The sequence below is a fragment of the Amphiura filiformis genome, chromosome 14 (genome assembly GCF_039555335.1).
Source record: "Amphiura filiformis chromosome 14, Afil_fr2py, whole genome shotgun sequence".
In the NCBI taxonomy this organism is placed as follows: Eukaryota; Metazoa; Echinodermata; class Ophiuroidea; order Amphilepidida; family Amphiuridae; genus Amphiura; species Amphiura filiformis.
The window spans coordinates 35,484,832-35,512,805 of record NC_092641.1 but is presented as its reverse complement, the minus strand read 5'-3'; the positions used below and the strand labels follow the sequence as shown (position 1 = coordinate 35,512,805).

The following is a 27,974-nucleotide window of genomic DNA, read 5'->3' as shown; positions in this document are numbered from 1 at the left end:
ATAGCCTTAATATTAACCCTTTTCCATAGGTTGTTGACTTCGATTGGGTGAGCACTTGTTGGTTCAAGTCATACTAATTGGTTCATAAGTGAAAATAAAACAAGTCTTATGCACAGTTTTTGTATGTTGTAAGTATATACAAGGTTAATAACAAACTGTTCATCTTATTTCCACGTTTCCATAATTACGAATTACCCTTAAACGCGGGGTCTAGTCGAAATCTAGCAAATGTTACTAACATGTATGTGTCTGTTGAACCCTTCAATATTTTCTTCACATATAAAACATGTTTCATTTTGTTTTGAGGGCCCAAGGCATGTCAGGGAGCTCAACTAGAACCAAAATATCCAGAGTAAGCAGTTGGACAACCACTTCTTGAAAACGTTTTTATGGCCATTATCAAAAGCTACAATATGATGCTTAAACTTTTGGCTTCCGTTTTTAACCGTTTCCGATGCACCAAATCTGTATTCGCTTTAACGAATTATCTTAAGAACCAAAAATCACATTTTCATTAAATAACTTTTATTCTGCAGCTTGGATTTAAGGGCGCAAACATGAATAATTTCAATATCCTGACACGTAAGATACCAGAGATGCGATGATGGAGCTGGAACTTTTTGAATGACCCTAGTAGTATAGACAAATTTAATCCCCGTTGAACGCACTGGAATTGAAGATAATTGAAGATATATAGATTTCATAATTGGACAGGGTGTACGGCAGGGTGTGTGTCATGTCACCATATCTTTTCAATATTTATGCTTAATACAGTCTGTCAAAGGCATACAGCTTAGGTCTTTAGTGGAGTAAGTAACCATTCTTAGACAATACTGATGGCATCACCTTAATAACAATATAATTACAGGACTAAATGAACAGAGTAAACTATATTAGTTATTGCCTTTCGCCTGTTCCTCGATGCCAAAGATACATATCTAAATCCTATTATCATGATAAGGCCTACCTCTGCAATTCTCTGCTGGTTAAATAGGATAAGATCTCTTGTAATGTCATGTGGTGCAATGTCGGAGAAGTGCATTTCTCTTGTTTTTAATTCTTCAAGCGAAGTAATTCGCGGTGAGCAAAGAAACACCATGCAACCACATTGCTCCATCCAAATCATCTGTCCTGTTAGAAAACAAACAAATTAATTACAAAATGGAATAACCCACACTTTATTCCATTTCTTTCATCTTGACCGTACATGTAAAGGAAAATCGATCTTCACCGGGATTTGTTCTGCCAAACTCAAACACAAAATAAGTTGAGATTACCAAGGACGAAAAGAAATCAATGATGTTATATCAAATAACATATCGACTCTAGCTCTTTCTTGACAATGTGTGAACATATTATACAAATAATGAATGTTTATGAGTGCAATGGTAAGAATATTTTCATGAGTTGAAAAATGGAATGTTCCATTCAACGAAGCGAAGCTGAGTTGAATGGAACATTGCATTTGTCAACGAATGAAAATATTCTTTCCATTGCACGAATGAAAAACATTCATTATTTGTTTTATATAACATCTAAGTAGATCTTTGTCATTTGATTGGTTGATTGTAATGGCCTTGCACGAGACGAGTTTTTAAAAATCATACGAATCGTATAGACAAGTAGGCCCTTTTTTAGCAATATATTCTTGTATCACCAAAAAATAAGCCATTCAACATGTTCAAAAGTATTATAATAAGGGCCTATTTTATTATTAATATCAGGCTTTTCCTATGCGGTAAAATGATATTTAAGCTTACCTAGCCACAGGCATGCAGGGCCTAACCAATGCGTATTGTAAGCTTACCTTTTCACTTTGTTTTCTACTTTCCCCAAAGAAAAAAAAAAATCAGAATAGGCATATTCGCAGCTTTATTTGTAGATGTGGATTATATTTCTTAACGGTTATTCATCATCCAGAATTGCCACAAAATAAGTGTGTTGTTTTAAAAATCTCCCGTATTTCCCCGGTATGGCCGATCGGACTGAAAAAACATGCAATTCTCTAGCCATGCAATAGAACGTATGGAATATAACAAAAATGCAAGGTGCATATAACGAAAATGCACGGCGCATATAACCAAACTCCACGGTAGTGACGTAGGCCGTAAAATAGTTTATTTATTGAATGACATGTGACCAACAATCAACCAATCAAATGGCAAGGATCTACTTAGGTGTTATATCTTACTATAAATAGGGAAATGTTGTATGTATCTATCTATGTATCTATGTATGCTATAAAGGCTCCGTCAGTTTCGATCCAAATGTCGCCAAATTCATACGGGAGATCGATGAATATACGGGAACGTGTTTAAACTTTATTTGGTTGAAAACGGTCAAGAATTGGCCTCAAAATCAGTAAAAATGTGGTACGTTGCTATGCTGGGTAAACAAAAAAGGGAGTCAGTTGTCAAGCTAGCCCGTGCGCGTCGTACGGGCGTATCTAATGCCAAGCCGCTCGCGTAGCGCAGCGATTGCGCGCGGGTAACGCAGCACTACGCCATGTCGCGCGTAAACGACGCAGAGTCGCGCAATGAATGATAATACGGGTGAACGACCGACCGTAGGCGTAATAAATACAGGGAAAAGATGTGTGTTAAAAAGTACAAACAACATGAAGAGGTAGGCCTACTGTAATTAAAAAAGAAAACAAAATGAGGACAAACAGGTAGGCCTACGAGTATGTGGGTTAGCCTATAGTTAGTCACAGTAAGAAAATGAAAACGGAATAAAATAGGCCAAAGAAGGAAAGAATAATAAAATCTAATAAAATTAGATGATTTAAATAAAAAAAAGCTATTAAACTGAGGACAGAACTAAATAAATAACATGAAAACGGGAAATCACAAGCTAAGCAGCAAATAAAAAATGAAGTCAACAGGGAAATGTAAGAAAGGACAGACTTAGAAAATAATGGGAACAGGATTGAGTAAATAAAAACATGGTAACGGAAATTTGCAAGCTTAGCAGCAAAATGTTTTTAAAAAATGGAACAAAATTGGCCCATGTAGAAGAAACTAAAAGAAAGAAAGAAACTAAAATGGAAACTTAGGCTTAACGAGGGTCAGACTCAGATAAATGAAATTTACCTTTTCAATGATTCTACCTGTTCAGTAATTCCTCCCGTTTTAGTGAACGCTCCCATTTACTCACCTAGCGGGGACCCGCGCGTAGCGCGGGTGTCCCGCTAGTAAAAATAAATATATAAATGAATGGTACATGTAATTGTTATTGTTCAACCCATTTCTGGCAGTGAACAAATAGAACAAGATATTCCTGAACAAAATTGGTGTCAGTTCCAATTTCCAATGTAATTAAAATTTGAATGTAATGTTAAAGATGGAATTGCATGAGAAGTTTTGCACCGCAGGACTGACAGTGCCTCATTTCAAATATATAGTTTTAGTTTTGGTTTTGGTTTTGGTCACGTGGTTTCCTATTGTCCTGCCTAACCACTTGAATCATAAGATATCGAACTCATTGTTTCTACCTTTTGTTTAAAACCGAACATTTGCGTCAGTCAGTTTCGGTTTTGGTTTCAGTTTCTTACAAGTGGTGTGGATCGTAAAATTATTTGATTTGAAGATACCTACTCTAAGTATACAAAAGAAATGTTTAAATTTCGCAGTGCAATATTCACGAGCAGAGAAGTCGAACAAAGCAGTCTACATTTGAAAGCATTGATTTAGTTTGAAAGCATTGACTTGAGACTACGAATTAGCCTAAGCTGATTTCACTGTGAAAATATATAGACCATCAAAATATTTCCACATACATTACAATAGGCACTTGACAGATTATGACTTCAGTGATATAAACACTATTATTCACAACCCTATTTATGTGCATGTCGCATGACGGAAGATCAATATCACAGAAAGCTGGTTTAAACTAACTTTTATTCAATTTATTTATTGGAGAATAGAGAGAGAGAGATAGAAGAGATCGCCAGGGAAAGAGGGTAGGGGTGTGTGTGTGAGGGGGGGAGGGGGTAAGGGTAAGGGGAAAAGAGAAACAGGGGGGAGAGAGCATTGGAAGTGGGAAGGAAAGGAGGGGGAGAGGGGGGCTCAAGAGTGGAGTGGAATAATAGGGAAGAGTCGATATCGAGTGTGGGGAGGGGGAGGGAGGAGGATATATATAGGTGGCGGAGGGAACATAGGTAAGAGGTATGGGTTGTGCTTTCCGGGGAATAATCTAATTCATAATCAAATCATCTACATCATCATGCATCGTTTATATTTCAGACAAATAAACAAAACACCCCCACCCCTCAATATATGCACATGATTTCTACATGTAGGTCTAGGCCTCGTATCCATCATTTATGTCTCAACGATGTCTATGCATAACTTATCAAACGAATCTCGGAACAAGGGTGCAATTTTATGGTGTCATGGAAGTGTGCCATCTACGGCAGAGAGCATCAAAAGTCGCCGGCGTTGATAGATTATCGATAATGAAAATGTTAGCACAATAGGCTATTATATACGTATGGTTATAGGCCATTATACTTTTGATTATATATACCCTCTTGTGTCCTCCCAGCACAATAGTGTTATGATTGCATACCAATTCATCTCCACATTTTAATCCCTTGATTTTTGGTTTCTGAACAATAGAGAAACCAAAACTATATATTTGAAATGAGGGAGTGAACATTTTAAATAGTGCCGTGGTAATTCATTTATCATTACACTTAGGCCTACATAAGCCTGTTTTGGCGCAACGTCAGGCTTCAAGCTTATTCTTCAAATTTTTTCACAGGACGAAGATGAATCGAAGATCATTCGATATTTATCCTGGACTAATAATATAGAGCACGTAGTGTGAGTGTCCTCATGATGATGACTTGCTGAACGCGGCGTTAAGTGCACAAAGTACAAAAAAGTCACTATATCTCATTAACCAATGATCCTACAGATATGCGACCACTGACTTTTTTTTGTTCCTTATGGCCAGATGAAAAGTTTGACATATGGCACGACTCTCTAGGATAATTGGTTAAAAAGATAGAGGGTTAAGTGCACAAAATTAAAAAGTGACTATATCTTATTAATTAACCAATGATCCTACAGATATGCGACCACTGACTTTTTTGTTCCTTATGGCCACAGGAAAAGTTCGACATATGGCACGACTCTCTAGGACATTTGGTTAAAAAGATAGAGGGTTAAGGGCTGGGGTATGAACGTTTGGACAGTATTTATTTTGGGACATTAGAGCACATCAGACATATCGAATTGCATTCTGAATACGAAGAATGTCATTCTGATATCAAATAATTTTGATTTTTGAAATTCGCAATTTAATACACATTTTATGGCAAATCATTAAAATTGATATTTTGATATTTAACAGTACTTGAAGTAAACTTTATAAATCTGATGATTTATACTTAAAGTGTATGTAGGTGGGATGAAAAGCCGACGATCAATTGAAAATTTTGACCTTTCGTATTGAAGATATGGATTTTTTCCCCAAAACACCAAAAAATTAGGTCTTTTGGGAAAAAATCCATATCTTCAATATGAAAGGTCAAAATTTTCAATTGACCGTCGGCTTTTCCTCCCTGCTACATACACTTTAAGATTTATATAATTTACTTCGAGGACTGTTATATATCAAAAATTTGAAAAATATCAAATTTTTATAATTTGTCATAAAATTTGTATTATATTGTGATTTTTAAAAAATGAAAATTATTTGATATCAGAAAGACATGCTTCGTATTCAGAATGCAATTCGATAGGTCTGAGGTGCTCTCATGTCCCACAAAAAATACTGTCGAAACGCAATAAACGCTCATTTTGGATCCCTTAAGTGCACAAAATTAAAAAGTGACTATATCTTATTAACCAATGATCCTACAGATATGCGACCACTGACTTTTTTGTTCCTTATGACCAGAGGAAAAGTTCGACATATCGCACGACTCTCTAAGGTATTTGAGTAAAAAGATAGAGGGTTAAGTGCACAAAAAAGTGATTATATCTTATTAACCAATGATCCTATAGATATGACTTTTTTGTTCCTTATGACGAGAGGTAAAGTTCGACATATGGCACGACTCTCTAGGACATTTGGTTAAAAAGATAGAGGGTTAAGTGCACAATTTTTTTTTAAGTGACTATATCTCATTAACCAATGATCCTACAGATATGCAACCACTGACTTTTTTGTTCCTTATGACCACAGAAAAATTTCGACATAATGGCACGACTCTCTAGGACATTTGGTTAAAAAGATAGAGGGTTAAGTGACCGAATGCAAGACATCAAGGCATCTAAATATGGAGAAAATCACGAAAAAGTTAAAGTTGGCCAACTTTTTTTGTTCATCAATTATACAGGGTTCGAATTGGCATGTGGGCGAATTGGTTTGGGACTAAATTGACGATACGGTTTGTCCCGATTTACATTAGAATTGAGACTAGCTTCTGCGCACGCGCACGGCTATGCTCCCGATACTTGTATTCAAATAGACAGTCTAGTACATGATCAGTCCGTTTCGTTGCTGCAAATAGTATTGATATCGATATTGATATTTTTACAGATCACGTGATATTTCGACATGATTCGAATTGTCACGTGATCGTCAAACCTACGGTAGTAGAAGGTGTCAGTTCTGCAGGAACTGACACAAAAACAATACGGGAAATATTTGTACAGTATGCTTAGGAAGAGTGTATTATAAACCGTCACCATGGACACTGTCTAGTAAGAACTGTATCGTCGGAAACTTAATTGTTTGGGTATTTTAACGCCACAATTAAACATAACTAAATAACTGGCGTGATTGAGGAATAAATTAGCTTTCAACAACTCTTCCTATACCTTTGTACAGGAGCCAACCGTTGTTAAACCGTGATGAACCCACACTTTTACTGTAGCGTATACGCGAACGCGAGCGAGACTACGCGTTACGCGAGAGCGCGTAAAATTCGTCACGCCTGGAACCTTTGTGCGTATGCCAGCTTACAAGTTGAAGTTAGTATTTTTCAGGTAGCGGCTAAACATTGCCGTTTTATTCTGTAGTTTTATTGCTGATATCAAAGAGAAATCATCGAAGTTTTTGTAAGGCTGAGTGGCAATGATTAACTGACATTCCTCGTAAAATACTCGTCAAATAGTCGTAAAATAGTCGTCTAAATACTCGTAAAATAGTCGTCTGCGTCTGCGTGGTTTACTTCGCTCGGGCAGCTAAAGCTGCCCTCGCGAAGTAAACCACGCAGACGACGCGGCCGCATCGTTGTTAAACGGTGATGAACAACGGTGAAACATGATTGAATCCCTAATTCAACAACTCTTCCTATACCTTTGTACAGGAGCCAACCATTGTTAATCCGTGATGAATCCACAGTCCAGTAGCGTATACGCGAACGCAAGGTTACGCGTACGCATTACGCATGAGCGCGTAAAATTCGCCATGCCTTGAACGTATGCGTAAACATGAACTCTCTTATGTTGGCGGTAGCAGCTAAATATTACCGCTTTATTCTTTAGTTTTATTGCCGATATCAACAGAAAATACCGCGATCTTCTTGTAAGGTTGAGTGGCAATGGCAAATGGACATTCCGAATGAAATAATCTTGTGAATCAGACATCTTTAGCTTGTTTCGTTGTTGAAAAGGATTCAATCATGTTTCACCGTTGTTCATCACCGATGAACAACTCGCGTCCGGCGCGTCTGCGTGGTTTACTTCGCTTAAGTAAACCACTCAGACGACGCGGACACATCGTTGTAATCGGTGATGAACAACGGTGAAACATGATTGAATCCAGGGGCTATTTTAACGTGCCACCTGACACGTTCGTGTAGTGAGATTAAAAATCCGTGCAGTGCCATATGTCGAACTTTTCCTGTGGTCATAAGGAACAAAAAAGTCAGTGGTCGCATATCTGTAGGATCATTGGTTAATTAATAAGATATAGTCACTTTTTAATTTTGTGCACTTAACCCTCTATCTTTTTAACCAATTATCCTAGAGAGTCGTGCCATATGTCAAACTTTTCATCTGGCCATAAGAAGTGGAGTGAATTACAAAATATCCAGTAAGTTGGACATATTGGGATTTTAAAAACTGAAGTTGGAGTCGAGTGAGGTATGAAGGACTTAAAATAATGTTAGAAAGTTTGTTTGAACAGAAAAAAAAAAGAAATTAAAATAACGCAAAAATCAACCTTATTTAAGTTAAAGTCAGTTTCAGATCTTCGTGCTTTACCGTGCACTGTGTGCTCTCATCCAAAATACATGGTACTTCGTGGACAAATAACGAAATTGGGTATCGCAGCAAAAGGACTCATAACAATTAAACGGTTGTCGCGATTCACTTCATTTTTCGCAGAAGCTGGCCATTGAGTATGGCATTTATAGAATCTTTCAATATTGGGAAAGTTCGACTTGGTTCTTACATAAATATCGATTCTTTGCTCTACTGCAGGTTTTTTTACTCAGCCTGTATTTTGTATAAAATGCTTTAAAATGTTGCAAATATTTTTTTCAAGTCAGCGGTTTTTTGTTTTGATTTTGTTTTTGTTTTTGCTTTTTTATATATATATATCTGAAGTTGGATGGGTTGGGGCCAAGATTGTTTTTAACTTCCCAAACAGGGGCGTAGCTAGTCTCATAGTTTACTCATGCCAAGGAGGTAAATAATAGGTACTCTTAAGGGATGGGGTATGAACGTTTGGACAGTATTTATTGTGGGACATTAGAGCACATCAGACTTATCGAATTGGATTCTGAATACGAAGAATGTCCTTCCGATATCAAATAATTTTCGTTTTATGAAATTCGCAATGTAATACACATTTTATGGCAAATGATTATAAATTGATATTTTTGATATTTAACAGTACTCGAAGTAAACTTTAGAAATCTGATGATTTATACTTAAAGTGTATGTAGGTGGGATGAAAAGCCGACGATCAATTGAAAATTTTGACCTTTCGTATTGAAGATATGGAATTTTTACACAAAAAAAACAAAAAAAGGTCTTTTTGTGAAAAAAAAAAAATTCCATATCTTCAATATGAAAGGTCAAAATTTTCACTTGATCGTCGGCTTTTTATCCCACCTACATACACTTTAAGAATATATCATTAGATTTAAAAAAATTTACTTCGAGGACGGTTATATTAAAAATGTGAAAAATATCCAATTTTAATAATTTGTCATAAAATTTGTATTATATTGTGAATTTCAAAAAATGGAAACTATTTGATATCAGAAAGACATTCTTCGTATTCAGAATGCAGTTCGATATGTCTGATGTGCTCTCATGTCCCACAAAAATACTGCCGAAACGCTCAAAACGCTCATTCCAGATCCCTTAATATTAGTAGGGGTGAAAATAGTGAAATCTCATGATATTTTTTAGATACGATTTATACACGCTTTTCTGTGTAATTTGACATTGTCTTTCAGGTGCACCCTATTTTTAAATAAACATTTTGTGGTAAAGAAGATTGGTAAGCTGAGTTGGCAAATGCACACCCAGTTAATTATTTTGCTCAACTCAGTATATTCAACCTGTCCATTGCCCAAAATAATTTCGGAGCAGGAATAACTGTCAAAAAAGTACACAATGATATAGAAAGCTAAATTTATTAAAATTAATTTGATCAATTTCCACACAAACTCTAAAAGAATTCACTGATCCCATTTAATAGATTTGAAACATGGTTTTAAATAAATGCAGATAATACATGTGCTCATTTCAAGTTTTTGAGCATGCAGAAACACCAGAATAGTATTAAGATAATATAGTTACCGGTATCGGCCTACTTGCAATGTTGAAAGAATACGTTTGTTGTTGTCTTTTACTTTTTACACATTTCGAATGTGATTCCACCTGTGTATTGTTTTGTACACCCGTGTGTATTTACTTTAATAAAACAATGGGCAAAATAATTATTACGTCAATATGGTTGGGAAATGGGTCAACATAACTTTCAAGCAGCCCTTACTTGACATGCTGAATATGGGTTATCTAATCTGTTACTATTTCTTAATTTTAGTCAAATAATCCATGCAGGAGACCATAAAGAAAATATTCTAAGCATCGAAGTTGATATCTCTTTTGATGCAACGTTGTTATAGTTACTAATTCACACATTATTACGTTTATTGTGGTAGTTTCAGATAAAACCATTATTTTCATAGAATAAGAAGCTGTTAGAAAAACCAACGTTCTGCGCTTTGCGCCAATATATAAGTTAACATAACACATAACAATAACGATTTATCATAGCGCCTAACCGAAAAGATGTAGTCACTTAACAAGCAAAATATACTACAATCTTGCAGTTGCAACTAAAGATACAACTTCATTCTACAAGTGATAGATAACAATAATCAGAGTCAACAAAGTATGATGAGAACAAATAACAGATCTGTCGTCAAGATGGTTTTTAGTTATTTTATTTGCTTTTGCAAACACTCTGTTGCATTCAAATTTACCAACCGTTCGTTCTCAACATGCATTATTAGTCTTTTTTTATCAAGGTTACATGTTGGTATGCTAATGTCACTATTGACTATATCGATAGAAATGAATAAGAGAAACGTGATATATGCGCATTCAAATAACTCGGAATATTAGAAATAGGTAGAATCGTGGCAAAGTTATAAACGTAAAACATTTTCTTCTTCCTACCTAGTAGTATATTCAAAGTGAAAAGAGCCACCAAGCGATCTTTTAGAGAGCGTGGTCAATATCCACTTTTTACAATTTGATTACCCTTTGTATGATCCACCCCAGCTACGGGCCGGGGCTACGTGCATGAAGGTCATTAATTACAACTGCTCGCCTATTAATTTTGTCTGCCTAATTGCCTAATTTATGGGCAAGAAAAATTGAACTGCCCACCTCTCTGGCTCCTCGTGGTTGAAATTATGTCAATTTCTTCAATTTCAATTCAATTTCAATTTTATTATTTCCATATTAAAAACAATACATCATAATAACAAACAAAACCTTATGGAGGAGTAGGCTGGAAAGCCAATGAGGCCTGATAAGTAGCCTACCCCTTAAAACATATTACAATAAATAATAAGATAACTAAAGTTACACTAACATCAATAACAGACAAAAAAAAAAATCAGACACAGCAACACTGTAAAAATAAGTTAGTCATTCAGTCCGATTAATTAGTCAAAACGACCAATTTGGCTTTGTCAAACGTTTTGACTATTTTGCACATGGACTAATGTAAGTTTCCCATTGACTTAATTCAATTAGTCATTCTGTCCTAATACTAGTCAACATAACAATGTTTCTTAGTCATATGCTTTGACTAAATAAAGTTTCTTTTTGACGAATTTTGTTATTTAGTTTTATTTCACCATTAAATAACTTTTGTGTTCCAATTGACCAATTTAGTTAGTAATTTAGTTCAATAAATTAGTCACAATGACCAAATTTCCTTAGTCATTAATGTTGACTAATTATATACTAGTCAGTGCCTATATTCGAAAGCAAGGCTAAACATTCTAAATTTCCACCATTTTGTTTTGTGTGTTTAATCAACTCCAATTAGTGAGGGTGATAACGGACATCAAATCCCCGGATCAAATCATCCTGTTTTTCAAGAATATTCTCACTAAAGATAGGCCAGCAAGGTGTATGCAGCGTAATTACTAAAACAAGTACCCTTTCTCAAGTGGAAACCGAGGTAAACTTACTATAAGTTAACAATGATAAAGCATAGTTTTACTGTGGTAATAATGTCAAGATGTCATCATGCCAGTGATTGACGAAATAGTAATTCTGGTGTCTATAATCGCTAAGACTGCACTCAAGATGATCAAATAAACAAATCAAAAATAGCGGAGGATCACGTAATGTAAAAAAGTGAGAAAATTTGGTGGAAATGCTGACCAACATAAAAAAAACTTATGTGGTTATGTGACTCACTTAAGTGAGTCACGTGATAAGTGGCTCAAAAACTGAACTAAGTAGGTCATTGTGCATGTGACCTACTTCATTTACTCAATCGATGACTTGTGGAAAGTGTGTACGGTGAAATCGGATTTGCAGTTTGTAGCTGTTATTTTATCAATTTTGTGTGTAAATGCTTTCACTAGACTGAATGGTGACTTTTGTAAAGGGTTCACAAAAAATAACTCCCCCCTAAAATTACAAAAACATTTCTTTGCATAACTTGACATACATTTCGTTGATTTAAAAAAATTAAAAACCTGTGAATAAAGGAATCGTTTTTCTACCCTCCCAAAGTTCATTCTTCTAAAAATCTTTTTTTGGAGGGCCAAAAAAATCACATTTTCTAAAAATTGTGCTTTCAGAAAAAGTTGCACTTTTCAGCATCCTCATTTATGTAGAAATGAGCTTCAACGAATCATTATTTTGCACTACATGATGGTTGCATGGGTGACTAAGAGATCAGAGACAAAAAGGTGAATAAAAACAAAACAATTAAATCATTCATAACATTGATATCGAGAAACTTTTGTACATTACATGTATGGGACGAAGTGCAATTTTTTATGCATCATTTTTGAAAAATGTGATTAATTTTTACCAAAACAAAACGATTTTGAGAAGGGATCACTTTGGTATGGTAGCAAAAAGTTGCCTTTATTCAGAGGTTTTTACATTTTTGAAATCATCAAAATGAATGTCAAGTTATGCAAAGAAATGTTTTGTAACTCTAAATTGATTTTACCATTTTTGAAACACCGGCTCAATAAAACCTCTAGAAATACCCCGTACACGTCAATAAATCATTGTTTTATACTGCAAGATGATTGCATGGGTGACTGGGTTATCGTATACATAAAAATCAAAGAAAACAAAAACACCATTAAATCAATCAAAACATTGATATCGAGAATGTGTTTGTACATTACATGTACAGGATGTGGAAAAGTGCAACTTTTTCTGAAAGCATCATTTTTGGAAAATGTGATTATTTTTGGCCAAAACAAACAAAATTTTTTTTAAAGAACTTTGGGAGGGTAGGAAAATGATTCCTTTATTAACAGGTTTTTAGATTTTTCAAATCAACGAAATGTATGTCAAGTTGTGCAAAGAAATGTTTTGTAATTTTAAGGGGGAGTTATTTTGTGTGAACCCTTTATTTAGTATTAGTCAAAGCAGTGACTAACATTACATTAGATTTGATGCTCTTATCCATGCAAAGCTGTCAGCATATTTACAATTACTGTAACCTGTTCTGTTGTAATTCTTGACTATATAGCTGTACATATCATAATGACAAAAATGGTTAGTCATTAAATAGCTAGTCATTACAATGACTGACTGAATCAAAAAGTCGCATGACTACTCAGAAAGTTGCATGACTTCATGTATGGTCATTTTAGATATCCATTGCCCTACTACTAACTAAATTTGTGAATGACTAAAAGGGAAAGACACACGACAAACGTCACATCCTTTGCACTCTACTAATATTAATTTGTCATGAATTTGCGACTAACTAAATTTGTGACTGACTAAATGGGAAAGTCACCTGACTAATGTTTAGTCATGTCAGACATCATTTGCTCTACTAATATTAATTTGTCATGTATAACCAATATTCATTAGTCAGAACACATTTGTGACTAATTTTAATGGCTCCTAATAGACATTGTTTTGACTAATTTTTTTGGTCAAAATGACCAACTTATTTTTACAGTGAAGAACTGGCTCAAAGATCGGGGATACTAGTGAGATTGTATGTAGATATATAATAGGTGGTGCTTAAATTGGATGTGAAAATGTTTCACAGAAGTTGATTCTTTTATTGTTTTTGTTAAAGAACTCCGAAGAACGGGGCCATTTCACTGTTAACATAGTTCGTTTTATGCAAATCCAAGAAAAGTGAAGATGTTAAACTCACATTTTTAGTGACGTTTCACCACTACACTAGTGGTTTCTTCAGACTGGCAACCCATCACATCTGACTGCTTCCTTTTATAGGCAACAGAAACCTCTATAGAGGGCGAGATGAGTTGGTCAAAGATGTTGTTGAGTGAGTAGGCCCCCTCGTCCTTGTTTAGAGTGTCTTTTCCTTTTCGGCGTATCCAGATGGCTTCTTTCAGCCACCTAGTGGTCTTGTCAGCTTCTCTGTCGATGACGTTTGAGTCCTCCCAATTGATAGAATGATTGGTAGCGACAACATGATCAGCGATAGCTGACTTGTGAACGTCTGTGATAGATGACGTGCGGCTGGCTCTTGTGTAGGGCTTCATTTCAAATTTCTCCACCTCTTTTTGGTGTTCTTTGAGGCAAACGCCGAATGGACGGCAGGTTTCTCCGATGTAGGTACCAGCACAATCTCCGCAGGGAATTTCATATATCGCCTCTGCTTTTTGTTGAGGAAGTAGTTTGTCCTTAGGGTGAACAAGCATACTGCGGATGGTGCGGTGAAGTGTCATAGCGGTAGAAAAGCCATGCTTTTTGAAAACTCTTGATATTCGCTCGGTAAGCCCCTCTACATAGGGAACTACAACCATATACCTTTAGACTTTTCACTGTCATCTTTATTCTTTGAGGTAGTCTTTGTTTTTGGAGTGGCTCTATTTTGTTTGACTTTTTTTTCGACCAATCTGGGTAACCACAGCCAGATAACGCTTCGCGTATATTGGTCTCCTCTTTCTGTCTGTCCGCTTCCTCAGTGACTAGCGACTCACTCCGGTCTAGTTAAGTTCTGACGACTCCTAACTTTTGATGGAGAGGGTGGTGGGAGGAGAACTGAAGGTACTGATCGGTGTGGGTTTTCTTCCTGTGTATGTTAAGTTTCACTGACCCGTCTATCACTATCACATCTATCACAGACATTCGCAAGTCAGCTATCACTGATCATGTTGTCTCTACCAATCATTCCATCAATTGGGAGGACTCAAAAGTCAAAGACAGAGAAGCTGACAAGACCACTAGGTGGCTGAAAGAAGCCATCTGGATACGCCGAAAAGGAAAAGACACTCTAAACAAGGACGAGGGGGCCTACTCACTCAACAACATCTTTGACCAACTCATCACGCCCTCTATAGAGGTACCTGTTGCCTATAAAAGGAAGCAGTCAGATGTGATGGGTTGCCAGTCTGAAGAAACAACTAGTGTAGTGGTGAAATGTCACCAAAAATGTGAGTTTAACATCTTCATTTTTCTTGGATTTGCATAAAACGAACTATGTTAACAGTGAAATCTAACAATCCAAATGAACTTGTTCAAAGGAACGGGCAATTTGTTCTGATACATTGGTCTGAAAAGGTTTTTTTATTATTTGTTAATTGCAAATCATTGGTGTGTCTTGTTTTGTAATTATGAATTTCTGATCGTTTCTTGAAGTAATCCTTAAAAGCTACAGGTGGTGTCATCAGCAAACAATACAAAGCCAAGTATGTCGGATGTATACGTAATATCATTAATATACAAGATAAATAGAAGTGGACCCAATATCGACCCTTGTGGAACACCGCAGGCAATATGAAATCTGATGAGCAATTATTAAATGAAACATATTGTTTTCTATTACTTAGATAGCTTTTAAACCCCCTTTTCTTTTTGCTTCTTTTTTTTCCTTTATTTTTCAATAATAGTATAAAAGATGATGCACCAAATGGCTTTAATTGGCCATTCATTTTCAAAACTTTGTAATTTGTAAACCTTTTCCAACTCAGACTCTTTGTAGCAAGCGCGACGCCTTGGCCATATTTACACATTTGGTGAAGCTTATGCAGTGCCCCCTGACTGATCTAGATCTGCTCCTGTCCCAGCCCCCCCCCCCCCCCCCTCCCCTAACGACAGCATTTACAAAGTCCGTCCGGAAATGTTTTAATTTAAATTCGGCAATATGCCATGATCACAACGAAATTTATTATGATCTTCTAGTGCAATTCATATACTTTGATATACTTGTTAAAGCCATATTTGCCTAGGAGGACGCCCTCAATATTGTTCAAAATTCTGGTTTTTGCAAGCTTTCAGCGTACTTTATTAAACTAACATACCCTGGAAAAATTTAGGTGCTGCAGTTTTGTCAAAAATCTGATATTTTGAATAAAGCGCAGGAACCGTCGGTTAATTATTACGATGGAAATATTACTCGAACACGTACCCGATGGTCATAAACCAGTACGTACATGGCGTGCGGGACGGTCATATGCTTTATCTCACTTGTTTAGATTCAAAGGGGATATATCTGACCGTAAAAGCTACTATTTTATAGAAAAGAAAAAATAATATATTTTTATGGAAATGTTACAATATGGCTTTAAGGTGTTACTACACCCCCTGATAAATTTTGGTTCATCATATAAAAAAAATGAGGAACATTCTAGCGGTACCTTTTTTCTTATCATAAATAACGTACCGCTTGTCTTGAGTCACTGAAATTCAAGTGTAGTAACTGGATTTCTTGGCCCTATAATATACATAACTTTTGTTACCAATGTTTTATTAGTTTTTGAGAAAAATACAAGGGGTGTAGTACCACCTTAAGCTTACCTCTGACTGACATAGGTGGCTTGTTCTTAAAAGTGTGCGACATCACCTCTTTCTTGATTTCTGCCATGAAGATATTATTGATAAACACTTGTATATTCGCCACAGTCAGCGAGATCAAAGGATGTCTTAATATCAGAAAGTCATCCAGCCGCGCGCCCTCAGTGTTCAAACCGGGACATATTTCCTGCATCTTGGCACCGCCATGTTTGACGACCATATTTTTATCGAACACCACGTGATACGGAAATGACGTGATGAATGTTTGTCCGTCGATCTCAACACGCTCTGGTATTTTAGGTTTGAATTTTCCGCCGAGTCCGACAGCAGCCTCTATTTCTCCCGCAGTTAAGATGGACTGCGCTAGCACTGAGTCTTCTTTTTTGTTGTCATGTGCAAAGGGACACTTGCCCTCTGAAGTTGGCGAGGTTGGAATTACTTCTAATTCGTCTTGTTTTTGATCACCAGCAACACTTGTCCAGTCCTAAAAAAAAATAAAAAGTATCGATTATAATAAGAATAATGATAAGCCCCCCAAAATATAAACATCGGCAAGAATGGCACTTTGTATCGATAATCATCGTCGTCGTCATCATCATCAACTTAAAGCCATATTATAACATTTGCTGAGGAGGACGCCCTCACTGAATTTTTTTAATTCATTTTTTACACGATTAAATTGTACTTTATTAAGCCAATATAGCCTGCAAACATCAAGGCTCTAGGTGCTGTAGTTTTGTCAAAATGCGAGATTTTGAATAAAACGCCGGATTCGGCGCTTTATTATTACGATGGAATTATTAGTCGAACGCATACACGATGTTCATAACACACAGTACGTACACGGCGTGCGGGACGGTGATATACACAACAAAAGGTCGTACTAAAACATGACCGAAGGAGTGGTACGTATTTGGCGACATGTGTGCTGGTAGTAAATTCCAATTTTCTTTGCTTTGCCGTAGTTGTTCGGCTCAAAAATAAAAGGGGATATATCTGACAGTAAAAGCTAACATTTTATGGCAGAGAAATGCTAATCTAATTTGTTTGAAAATGTTATAATATGGCTTTAAGTTATTGTAATGTTGATTTTATAATTAATTGCAAACTGCTGTACAAATCCAATAATTCCCGCATACCTTTTGCAATATTTCATTTGCCGTGATGCCCATAGATGGAAGATGGAACTCCAAATATGTGATTTTCATTATGTAGTGTGACTTTCTGATATCCATGTAGTGCTCTTCCTGGAAGCCAACTTTTTCTACATTAATCCTGGTATTGAAGATGAACCTGGCAACGCCTTTCACAGCTCCTGTGTATTCCACAATAAATGATAAGAGGCCAAAGTTATGATTGGTGAGGTGCTTTCATCGGTGGTTTATTAAACTTAAGATTTGTGTCCATTAAGGACTGTTCATAATTACATCTTTGAATGCTGTCATTTTTATACCACAATGCTTACTTTATGTCTGAAATCCATGATTTCAAAACATGTACAATAATAATTGAATCAGCCAAATTCGTTGTGTATATTTACATGAAGTAGGTCAACAGAGCAATTTCAGACATAAAGTTCCCCCATGTTATATAATATAAATGCGCTTTTATAAATGTTTACGTGACCACCACCGTGCTGCCATAACCGCTTATAGACGGTAAGTCTCGAAGTGACCTTCTAAATAGCGAGTGGTCTTTCTATACATTTGAATGCAAAGGCGGAACAACATGCGACTACTGTGCAGCAAAATTGTCTATTTTGTTCAACTTTGTGATTATATTGTAAGCGTTTCCGTCGTTGAATATTTTTCCGTCGTCAAATACTTTCAAAATGTTGTTTTTGATAACATATTACAAATTCGGAATTGCTTAATGTGTAATAATTTTGCAATTCAATTAATACTTAAATGTGATGATATTTATCTTCGGAGTTCGTATCCCTTTCTGTATAGTGGTCAATGCATGAGGATTTGGTCACGCTTGTTGGTCTTGGTATGTCGTGCCCATGGGTCACGTGCGTATTTATAAAAGTGCATATAGATATAACCGAAGTACACTGCCCATAGAACTCTATGTGTCCAAAATAGCCAGTGGGGTTTCGTTCACTTCACCTCATTATTTGGCTTAAAATGGACAGCCTATTCCTGTCATTTCGTACTAATATTATTGCAGCATTATTGCTTTAATTTACACACTAGCTACAATCCTGGTGATAAATGTTGTCACACCAAAGCGTAAATTTGCCAACATCTTTCTCGCTCCCTATTGCAATGTTGAATGTTGATCTGGACTACAGCACTACCATTCCTACATTATAGTCTGCCAACATAGAAAAATGATTGGGAGGGGGATAATGTAAGCTAGCTGTGCACTTTTAGTTATTTTGCAAAGTTTATATCGAAGTATAACATACATGTACTCAGGTGAGTGCATGTAAAACAGCAATGCTGGGTGTGGGCAGCAAATTTCGAACAGGAATGTCCGAGTCAGATATAAAACAAAATCCATCAGCTATCTCCCGAACACATTCTTATGTTTTTCACACAATTTTTACATGTTGTTATCCTTGTTATGTCATCTACGCTGAATATAATTTGTTTCATATCATTATTACACTGGGCGGTCTATGCATGGAGGTATATAAATAAATGGAGAATGATCGCCAGAATTCTAATCTCCTAAGTGGAGATTATCCCGTTACCTCTATTCAATGAGTCACCAAACTTGAATTGACCAGCCACTTCAGCCAAGCTATTGATATCCACGATGGTTATGAGCCTCTACCATGGTTCATTGATTATCACTCCCAAAATTTCCTCATAGGAATTGACCCTACAATAACCCGTACCGGAAGCCTTGTAAAAGAGACTGTATAATGACGTCAGCTAGTCAATCAGCTAGTTCAAAGTCACCAGTTTTGATAGCTTATAGTTTCAATGTATGATCGTGCGAAAACCCGAAGAAATTCGGATGTTCTGTTTTCTACACTAGTTGTGCCGTAACTTGACAAATATACTTAGTTTTCATGTTCATATATCAAGCTTTTAAGGGGGTCTGAGGGAGTTCAAATATAGTGCAAATGAAAGCAAAACGTTTTTACCTTCCGATTGTGAAACAATTATGTTGGGCCAATTTGGGCCATTTGAGTTACGAGCGAGAAAAATTTACCGGAAGTACTTCGGAATTCAAGCAAAAGTGATGACCTGACAATCTTTTCTAGAGAGAAATTGATATATGGAATGTATAGGCCCTATATACTTTGTTTAAACAGTTTCTCATAGTTTAGTGTATGATAATCGTGATTTTGGTTGAAGCTTCGGGTCAAATTGATTGAGTGCCATGACGGATATGTCATGTTATTGTTTTTAAACTTTTAATTCTGTATTGTCATGAAATCGTATAGGCCGCCTAAATCATCATCACTAAACTTCTCATTGTATAATAAATAATTAGCAGTATTTAGGCCTAAATGATTATTAATATTATTAGGAGGCTATCATTTTCTTTGGAGGGAGGGGCTTCCAAATATACGGGGGGGGGGGTCATAACTTTTTGGGAAAAAAAAGTCATAGGCCTAATTCAATTTTTCATGACCAAAATGTAGAGAGTCACAAGATGACAACAGATAAGGTGTTTCTTTTTTCAAAAAGACTGATTTCTTGATGCAATTTAAGCACTCAATTTTTGGCGAAAATGAGATTTTGATATCAAACTTTTATGAAACATGAGCACTTAATTTCCAATAAGTATAAACTTCATTTTACCCCATTGAAATCAATGGCCAGTGAAACAGACTTCACAATGTAATCAGCTTAGCATAATCAATATAAACCTGAAATTGCCTATTCAACAATAATTGGTCATAACCAACGTAGTACAAAAGAGGCTTGGCTGGATCATCCTCCATTTATTTATATACCTCCATGGTCTATGTGTACTACTTATTAAAATGTACAATATGTGAAAGACTTTTCAATTGCCGTTACATGCTGTCTACTGAAGATAACACACGAGAAACGTTACAACAGTATTTTGAATGATGATGCTATAAAAGTGTAACATTTGTTGTTGTATACCCATCGTTTTGTAACCCATTGTCCCAACTTTACCCTTATTAACTCTGACTCAACTGATCTCAGTCTTATCGTAAGCTGATATATTTAATATACTCACGTACCAGCAACTACCGCCCACATGTTGTATCGACTAGAAATATAATGTAGCAAAATAGTATTTTCATCATCTTCGATATCTTCTACTCTGAATTGGGGTACTGTCATGTCTGCATACATTGTTTTCATGTACACACTATGCAAGAAATCTAAACCAGAAAGAAAAGTTGGCAAGGTGTCCCCGAGCGTTTTAAATAAGGCATCATGTCCACTGCGCATAGTCCACAATACCCAGTATACGCCATAAAGTTCATAGACGTCATCTTCTGAAACACCTGTAAAAGAAGGAATTTGTTAAACTTTGCTTATTTGATTTGGTCAAGCCAAGACGAGTGACATCAAAATTGACTAGAATGACTTGCCGTCTTTTCGTTGCAAGTCCGTAACAAAATTCTATGCATTCTATAGAAATTTCACGCGGTCTTCACGATATTAAATGCGTAGTTATACGCTTAATCATGACAAGTTAATCGGATTATAGTTCTTACACGTGTTAACATGGTTAAACAGATTGTGACCATGGTGACCAACCAGTCAAATTAAGCGCTCTGGATTCGGTTAATAATCCATTACATCATGAAAATATGTGTGCAGATATAGTTTCAATCTTACATGATCAGATGATCAGATAATAAAGTTTAACACAGTGCAACAAGTTAAACTCAATTTACCCTTGCTGAGAAATGGACCAATCCATGTTATTGTTTACCGGGTCAGATGTCAATCATTGTCATGCAGATAAATTTGTATTGTTTGGCTGACCCGGGAACCAATGGGATTTGCTGCCTTCGCGGGTTTCAACGTGATTAGGTGGTTTTTATTCACTGTTGGTTTTGTATTGGACACGACAACAACAAAAATCTTCCCACCCACCGCGCCCTGTGTGGACATGTGAGAAGGAAGTAAAATATAATTATGTGTGACAGTAATGAGATAATGACCTGTATAAATACAGATATATTTTATCTACTACATGGTAGTGTGTTAAATAATAGCTAATTAAAGCATTTAACTGTCTGTAAGTTTAAAAGAAAAATCAAGAATTATGGTCCCTGTAGATAAGGAGGGAGGAATAAAGAGTTGACGCCGATCATTAAAATTACATGTGACTTGCAATTAATTTCCTTTCTCAGATCTTCATATTTACAATGTACACTGTTTAATTAGATCATGTGTTCAATATGTTGCTACATAAAATTTATATAATTGTTCTGTATCAAACTTTTTAGAATGATAGTTCAAGAGGGAAAGTAAGTCGTCAAAACTATATATATGTACAGGAATTGACAATCGTATTGTTACATGCAGGCACAAGTCCGGTGTCATCAAAAACAGTAAAGTAGTCTTTATAAGGTCAAAGACTTCACACAGTAAGCAAAAGAAAATAATGCTGGGTTTTGAATTATCTTTTCTGTATTTATTTATTATGATATATGTATATGTCATAGAATGCTAACATTAAGACTTGATCCCTTGTAACTTCAGGTAGACCACCTGTTGAAGAGTCTCAGGAATTCCACTTGGGAGCGTGGGATCTGTATGCACCAGTACCATAATTTATTGTTGAGTTTCCAGCCATGATATTTGATGAATAATCCACGGGTTCGGGGTCAAACGCTCAGAATTTAGCCTCGGGTGGCGGCCACCAGAGTGCAAGTTTGGATCACATTTGGTTTTGCTAAAACGAGATTTTCTGCGCCTTTGGTCGTTGTTTCGCTAGAGTCTTGGGTTGGGTAATTCGCTCGATTAGAGAATCTCCTATTATATATTTGGCAATTATACGGCTGAGAATTTGTTTGTTTGTTTGTTTGTTTATTTGTTGTAGGTACTGGTGCGGGTCTTAAACAAAAGTCAATAAATGGTTGTCGTGTCTGATTGCCAACATGCATGCAAATTTTGCGTCCGAGTGTTTTCAATTTCTCTGTCTTGGGGTAAATGCTTAAAATACAAAGGATGTTACAGAAATAAGAATAAGTTCATAGTACTCAGTACTAAAAATAGGTCTGCAGTCACTGCCGAATTTATGAGTCGATTTATAAAGCGAAATAAGATGCTGAAATGAGGGTTTTTAATCTTTCATTTTATTTACTTCGTTGATTTGCATATTTCATTGCGTCATACTTTTCTATTTCTGTATTTTAAATTACTACATTCAATACACAAGCTTAATGCAGAATTCGATCATATCGGAATATTTCCCGTAACTCTCATTATTTTATTGATAATATACAGCATGTCTCAAAAAACAATTGTGCAAGTGAAAAGCGCCCTCTTTGGCAATTAGAAAATACCGTTATGACATGATGCTTACATGAACGTCAAGGGCGTACATGATGCAGTCATGTCTACAGTAGAATTCACCACTATCTTTGCAGGACTTAAACCCCATTAAAAGATATTAAACCAAGATAACACTCATTCAAAACAGCTCAACTATGTTACTTCGGATCTTCTCTGGTTAAATCCACACTACACATGTTTCTGTTTTACCTGTGCAATGAGCAATGAGCTGATATTATAGTTTCAGTTGGATGAACGATTATAAAAAGGTAACAATACTGAGAGGGCCTTTGTTCACGAAATGAAACAATAGTGTGCATATTGTTAACCAGCATTCTTGAAAATGAGAAACATAATGGTTGCAGACTTAACACGGTTTGGAAATAATTTCTTCATATTTTTTGGTGTTATCTGTCGTGTACATATCCTTCCTAAAACACCCAAGTGCGAATATTTCCAAACACCTAAATTAGCTAAAAATTTAGGACATGTTACAAAACTATAGTTTGTAGAATTTCAGAAGAGTACTTTAAATATTGGCCGGTTATTTTTCACACAGTGACGTGAACAAGGCAATGTCCTATTACCTATAACATACACTAAAACTCCAAAGTGCGAATATTTCCAAACATCTAAATTAGCTAAACATTTAGGACATGTTACAAAATTATATTTTCTAGAATTTCAGAAGAGTACTTTAAATATTGGCCGGTTATTTTTCACACAGTGACGTTAACTAGGCAATTGCCTATACTTCTAACATACACTATTTTGTAGAGGTCACGCATCAATGGGTGAGAGCACTGTGAATTGTATATAAGAAAACGGACAGTAACTGCAGTATGTGTCTTAGCTCTGAAATGTCGTTTGTTCTGTTCAATTTGCTTGTTTTAATCTCGAGATAATTATATTTAGTTAACAACGAAAGGGTAAAATCACAATTGTGCCACTTTTACTCAGGAAGAGGGCTGTACACGAAAATCTGCACACGATACATGATAGCATCAGGGAGAGAAATTAGACAAAATAATGCACGCGCGCTGATGTTGATGCGTCTAATGCACAAGCCACGAAGGGGGAAGTGCATTAGACGCATCAACATCAGCTATCATTGTTTTAAAAACATCCCTCTTCCCTAGTAAAAGTGGCACAATTGTGATTTTACCCTTTTGTTGTTAACTAAACATATCTCGAGAATAAAACAAGCAAATTGAGCAGAACAAACGGCATTTGAGAGCTAAGACTGCGCCCTTGATGTTGATGTAAGCATCATGTCACAACGGTATTTTATAATTGCCAAAGAGGGCGCTTTTTACTTGCACATTTGTTTTTTGAGACAGGCTGTATGTAAAATTTTCCTGTGTGGTAATGGCCAAATATAACATCTGCTTGTGTGGGTTTAATCCTAACATTGTAACGTTGCAACATTATTTTGTCCACTTCGATTGATACCTTTCTATTTTTAGGCCAAAAAAAAAAAAAAAGAAGCAATAATCTACGTCGTAATAAATTTCACATACATTAGCCTTTTCCTTATTTTGTTAAGAAAGGCTTTTGTTGCATAAATATTACTGGTTATTTCCCCATTTAATGTCATTAACCTATGTAATAGTATTGACAATTTTGGCTATTTCTCCATTTACGATCCTGCCCAAAAGTGTTGCTATCGATATACCACGTCACATATGGGGTCAAAGGTCAACTTTCATTACATACTGACCGACCTTCGTATAAGCAAACGAAGTAAGCTTACCTAACATTTCGGACGCCACTGCAACTAACTTATATGTCACGTCATCGGGGTATTGACTGAAATTGACAAACTTATCGTCCACACCGGCCTTGGTTCTGGGAAAAATATACAAAAAAAAAAAAAAAAAGAATTATGGATGCGGTGGCTCCCTTTACGATTGACAGATGAAAGAACTACATACGGATTTCGTTCGCCTTCAACCGCGAGCATGCACAGCCGGCAGTGACCTCTTAAATGAGTTATGACCCCAAATCTAGGAAGACCCTACCTTCACAGACAATGTGTAATTTTAATGCGTATGTGCATATGCAAGAGGCATCACACTATTATTTGTGGCAGAAGAGGCCATGGAGCTATTAAAGATGGAGAAGCAATAGATTATGTAACGCATTGTTAACTTGTGCCGATTTGAAATCTGACAAGCTATTCATCGAAAGGTACCTTTTGTTTGGGACAAAGGGCTTCCGCCATTAAATCGGTAAACTGACCCGACAGTGTATTAACGCTTTACCTAGTAGGCTACTGTCAATAAGTGATCAAACGAAAGGCGCGTGAAAGCGACTACTGGAATGAAAAGTACCTTTTGTTACCATAACAGACAAGGGTGTGATTGAGTAGCCGTAAGCACAAAAGGCACACATTAGCCGCTGATGTACAGTTCGTGATCACCCCACTGACTTCAGGTCATCATCATCATCATCAGTCGGCTGCGGAGCAGGCGACTACAAGCTTTCTCCAACTATTGCGATCTTGGGCAAGCGAAACAATTTTGTTTGGCTGCAGCATCTCTTCAGTATCTCCCAGGAGGTGCTGGACATACTGTAAGTACAGTGTGCGCGGCCGTCCCGGTTTCCTCTTCCCATGTGGTGGAATATAAAGCGCATATTCTTTCACAGGCTCGCCATCTTCAAGACGCAGTATATGGCCGAGAAATTTTAGTTGATGAATCTTGACTCTGGCAACCAATGGAGTGGTGTTGGTCAGGTTGTAGATGGTTTCATTTGGAATCCGATCCACACGCTTGATGTTTAACATGACTCTGTAGCAAGATGTTGCAAATGCATTGATCTTGTTTTCCATGTCCTTGGTAATTACCCATGACTCGCACCCGTACAGAAAGACAGTAACACACGTTGTCTGAAACAGCTTGATTTTTGTTTCGATTGGCAGGGACGGGCTTCTCAAAAGGCGCTCCAGTTTCCAGAAAGCTGCCCAGGCTAGCGCTTTTCTTCTTTTTAGGTCTGCAACACTAGAGCCCATCTTGGAACCCAAATACTTGAAGTCTGTGACATGGTTGATGGTACTACCATAGACTTCAAGTGCTGGTTGGGCGTTACAGTTTGCAGTCATATATTCTGTCTTAGGTGCGCTGATGACAAGGCCTAGATCTGCTGCTGCGGTTGCAGTCCTAGTAAGCTGTGACTGGGCCCAGGCTATGGAAGATTCCAGCAGGGCAATATCATCAGCAAAGTCCAGGTCATTCAGCATCTTGGCAGGATACCTGCTTGACCGACGTGGGTAGGTAACAATTCCAGCGTCAATTCCAGAAGTTGATTTCATCAGAAGGTAGTCTACCAGGATAATGAACAGGAATGGTGCCAACACATCACCCTGAAGCACTCCAGTTGTTACTTGAAAGGCTCTGAAATACTGCCATCTACCATAACGGCACTATTGGAGTCTTTGTAGAGCACCTGGATGGCATTGACCACAACCTTTGGTATTCCATAATGCCGCAGCACTGAAAAATGCATGACGGACCTGTTGATGGAGTCGAAGGCTTTTTTTGAATTCCACAAAAGTGACTGTTAAGGAAGTTGGTACTCCTTGAAGCCTTCCATGATCCTCCTCAAAATGTGTATTTGCTGAGCACAGCTGCGACCCGATCTAAAGCCAGCCTGGTTGCTTCTCAGTAAAGGATCAATGTGGGTCGGATCCTGTTCAGAAGGATCTTGTTGTACACTTTTGCGGCAATGGACATAAGCGAAATACCACGGTAGTTTGTCATGAGAGAGAGGTCACCTTTCTTTGGTAGAGGAATGATTACATTCGTAACCCATTGACGTGGCGGTGTCAGCGTTGAGAATACTTCCATACAGAACTCGAGAATCATATCAATCATGCTATCCCTCCTCCCTGAAGTGCTTCTGCAGTTATAGCACAGTCCAATCCTGCTGTCATCAACCTATTTGATCGTAGTGCAGGGTTATGTGTGTGAGACGAACTGTCACGGTAGATTGCAATCATGCTTTTGTTGAATGCATTTGAGTAGTCCGCCATATTTACGGGATGATATACGTCACATGCAAGGCCTCTAGTATTGTACTTTTCTTCCCCAAAGCAAACAAGGTTTAACGCAAATGTTATACCAATTATGTAAGTCCCTATAGACGAATCCAAATACACGCATTCCTACACCTGACTAGCAGCCTTTAGTTGGGTCCCCGTCGGCTACAATGCATCCAAAATGTGAAATGATTCGCCCTTGGCGGAAATTTTAAACTGCATTCCATCACCCGTTTTACACCTTCCGCGAAAACGGTAGACAAAAGAATGACAACACAATACAGTTCCAACAGTCATGACAGTTGTGCAAATAAAAACCGCCTTACACCTAGAGAAGGTCGAGGAGCCTAGAATAATACAATAGAGATAATTCCGCAGGTAATCCCATCGCATCTATTCATAGATGTACAAATGGATGAACAAAAGGACTATGTATGAATAGATGCGACAGGATTACCTCTATTGTATATATTAGTCTATTAACCCTCCTCGTCTTTGCATCTTCTCCAGGTGTTAGGCGGCTTTTATTTGCACAATCGGGTGCTCAAAACCCCCGGTTGGTGCTAGCGGGAAACCAAAGATGGCCGACCAAATCCTGACCATGACTTGGCTCGTTGGATTCGTCTATAGACGAATCCAAATACACGCATTCCTACACCTGACTAGCAGCCTTTAGTTGGGTAGCCGTCGGCTACAATGCACTCAAAATGTGAAATGATTCGGCCTTGGCGGAAATTTTAAACTGCATTCCATCACCCGTTTTACACCTTCCGCGAAAACACAGGCAGACAAAAGAATAACACAATACAGTTCCCTTCGACAAAACACACAGCATGGTCTATTCGCTGTTGAAGTGACATAATAATCGGATTAACTACACGCGGTATCTATGCATTGATGTACTTGCGAACAAAAGGACTATATGTATGAATAGATGCGACGGGATTACCTGCGGAATTATCTCCAATATATATATTATTAGCTATTATTCTATTAACCCTCCTCGTC

General features: G+C 36.9%; 1 protein-coding gene across 1 annotated transcript in view; it reads right to left on the bottom strand.

Annotated features, from left to right (window-relative positions):
* LOC140169387 (guanylate cyclase soluble subunit beta-2-like) overlaps positions 1–27,974 on the bottom strand; it is an 88,277-nt gene that overhangs the window by 25,307 nt on the left and 34,996 nt on the right. Inside the window, exons 3-7 of the mRNA XM_072192645.1 lie at positions 24,681–24,775; positions 20,653–20,922; positions 17,615–17,790; positions 16,479–16,959; positions 968–1,131 (exon numbers count right to left, since the gene is read on the bottom strand). Of these exons, the coding sequence (XP_072048746.1) occupies positions 968–1,131; positions 16,479–16,959; positions 17,615–17,790; positions 20,653–20,922; positions 24,681–24,775 (1,186 nt within the window). The remainder of the gene's footprint in view (positions 1–967; positions 1,132–16,478; positions 16,960–17,614; positions 17,791–20,652; positions 20,923–24,680; positions 24,776–27,974) is intronic.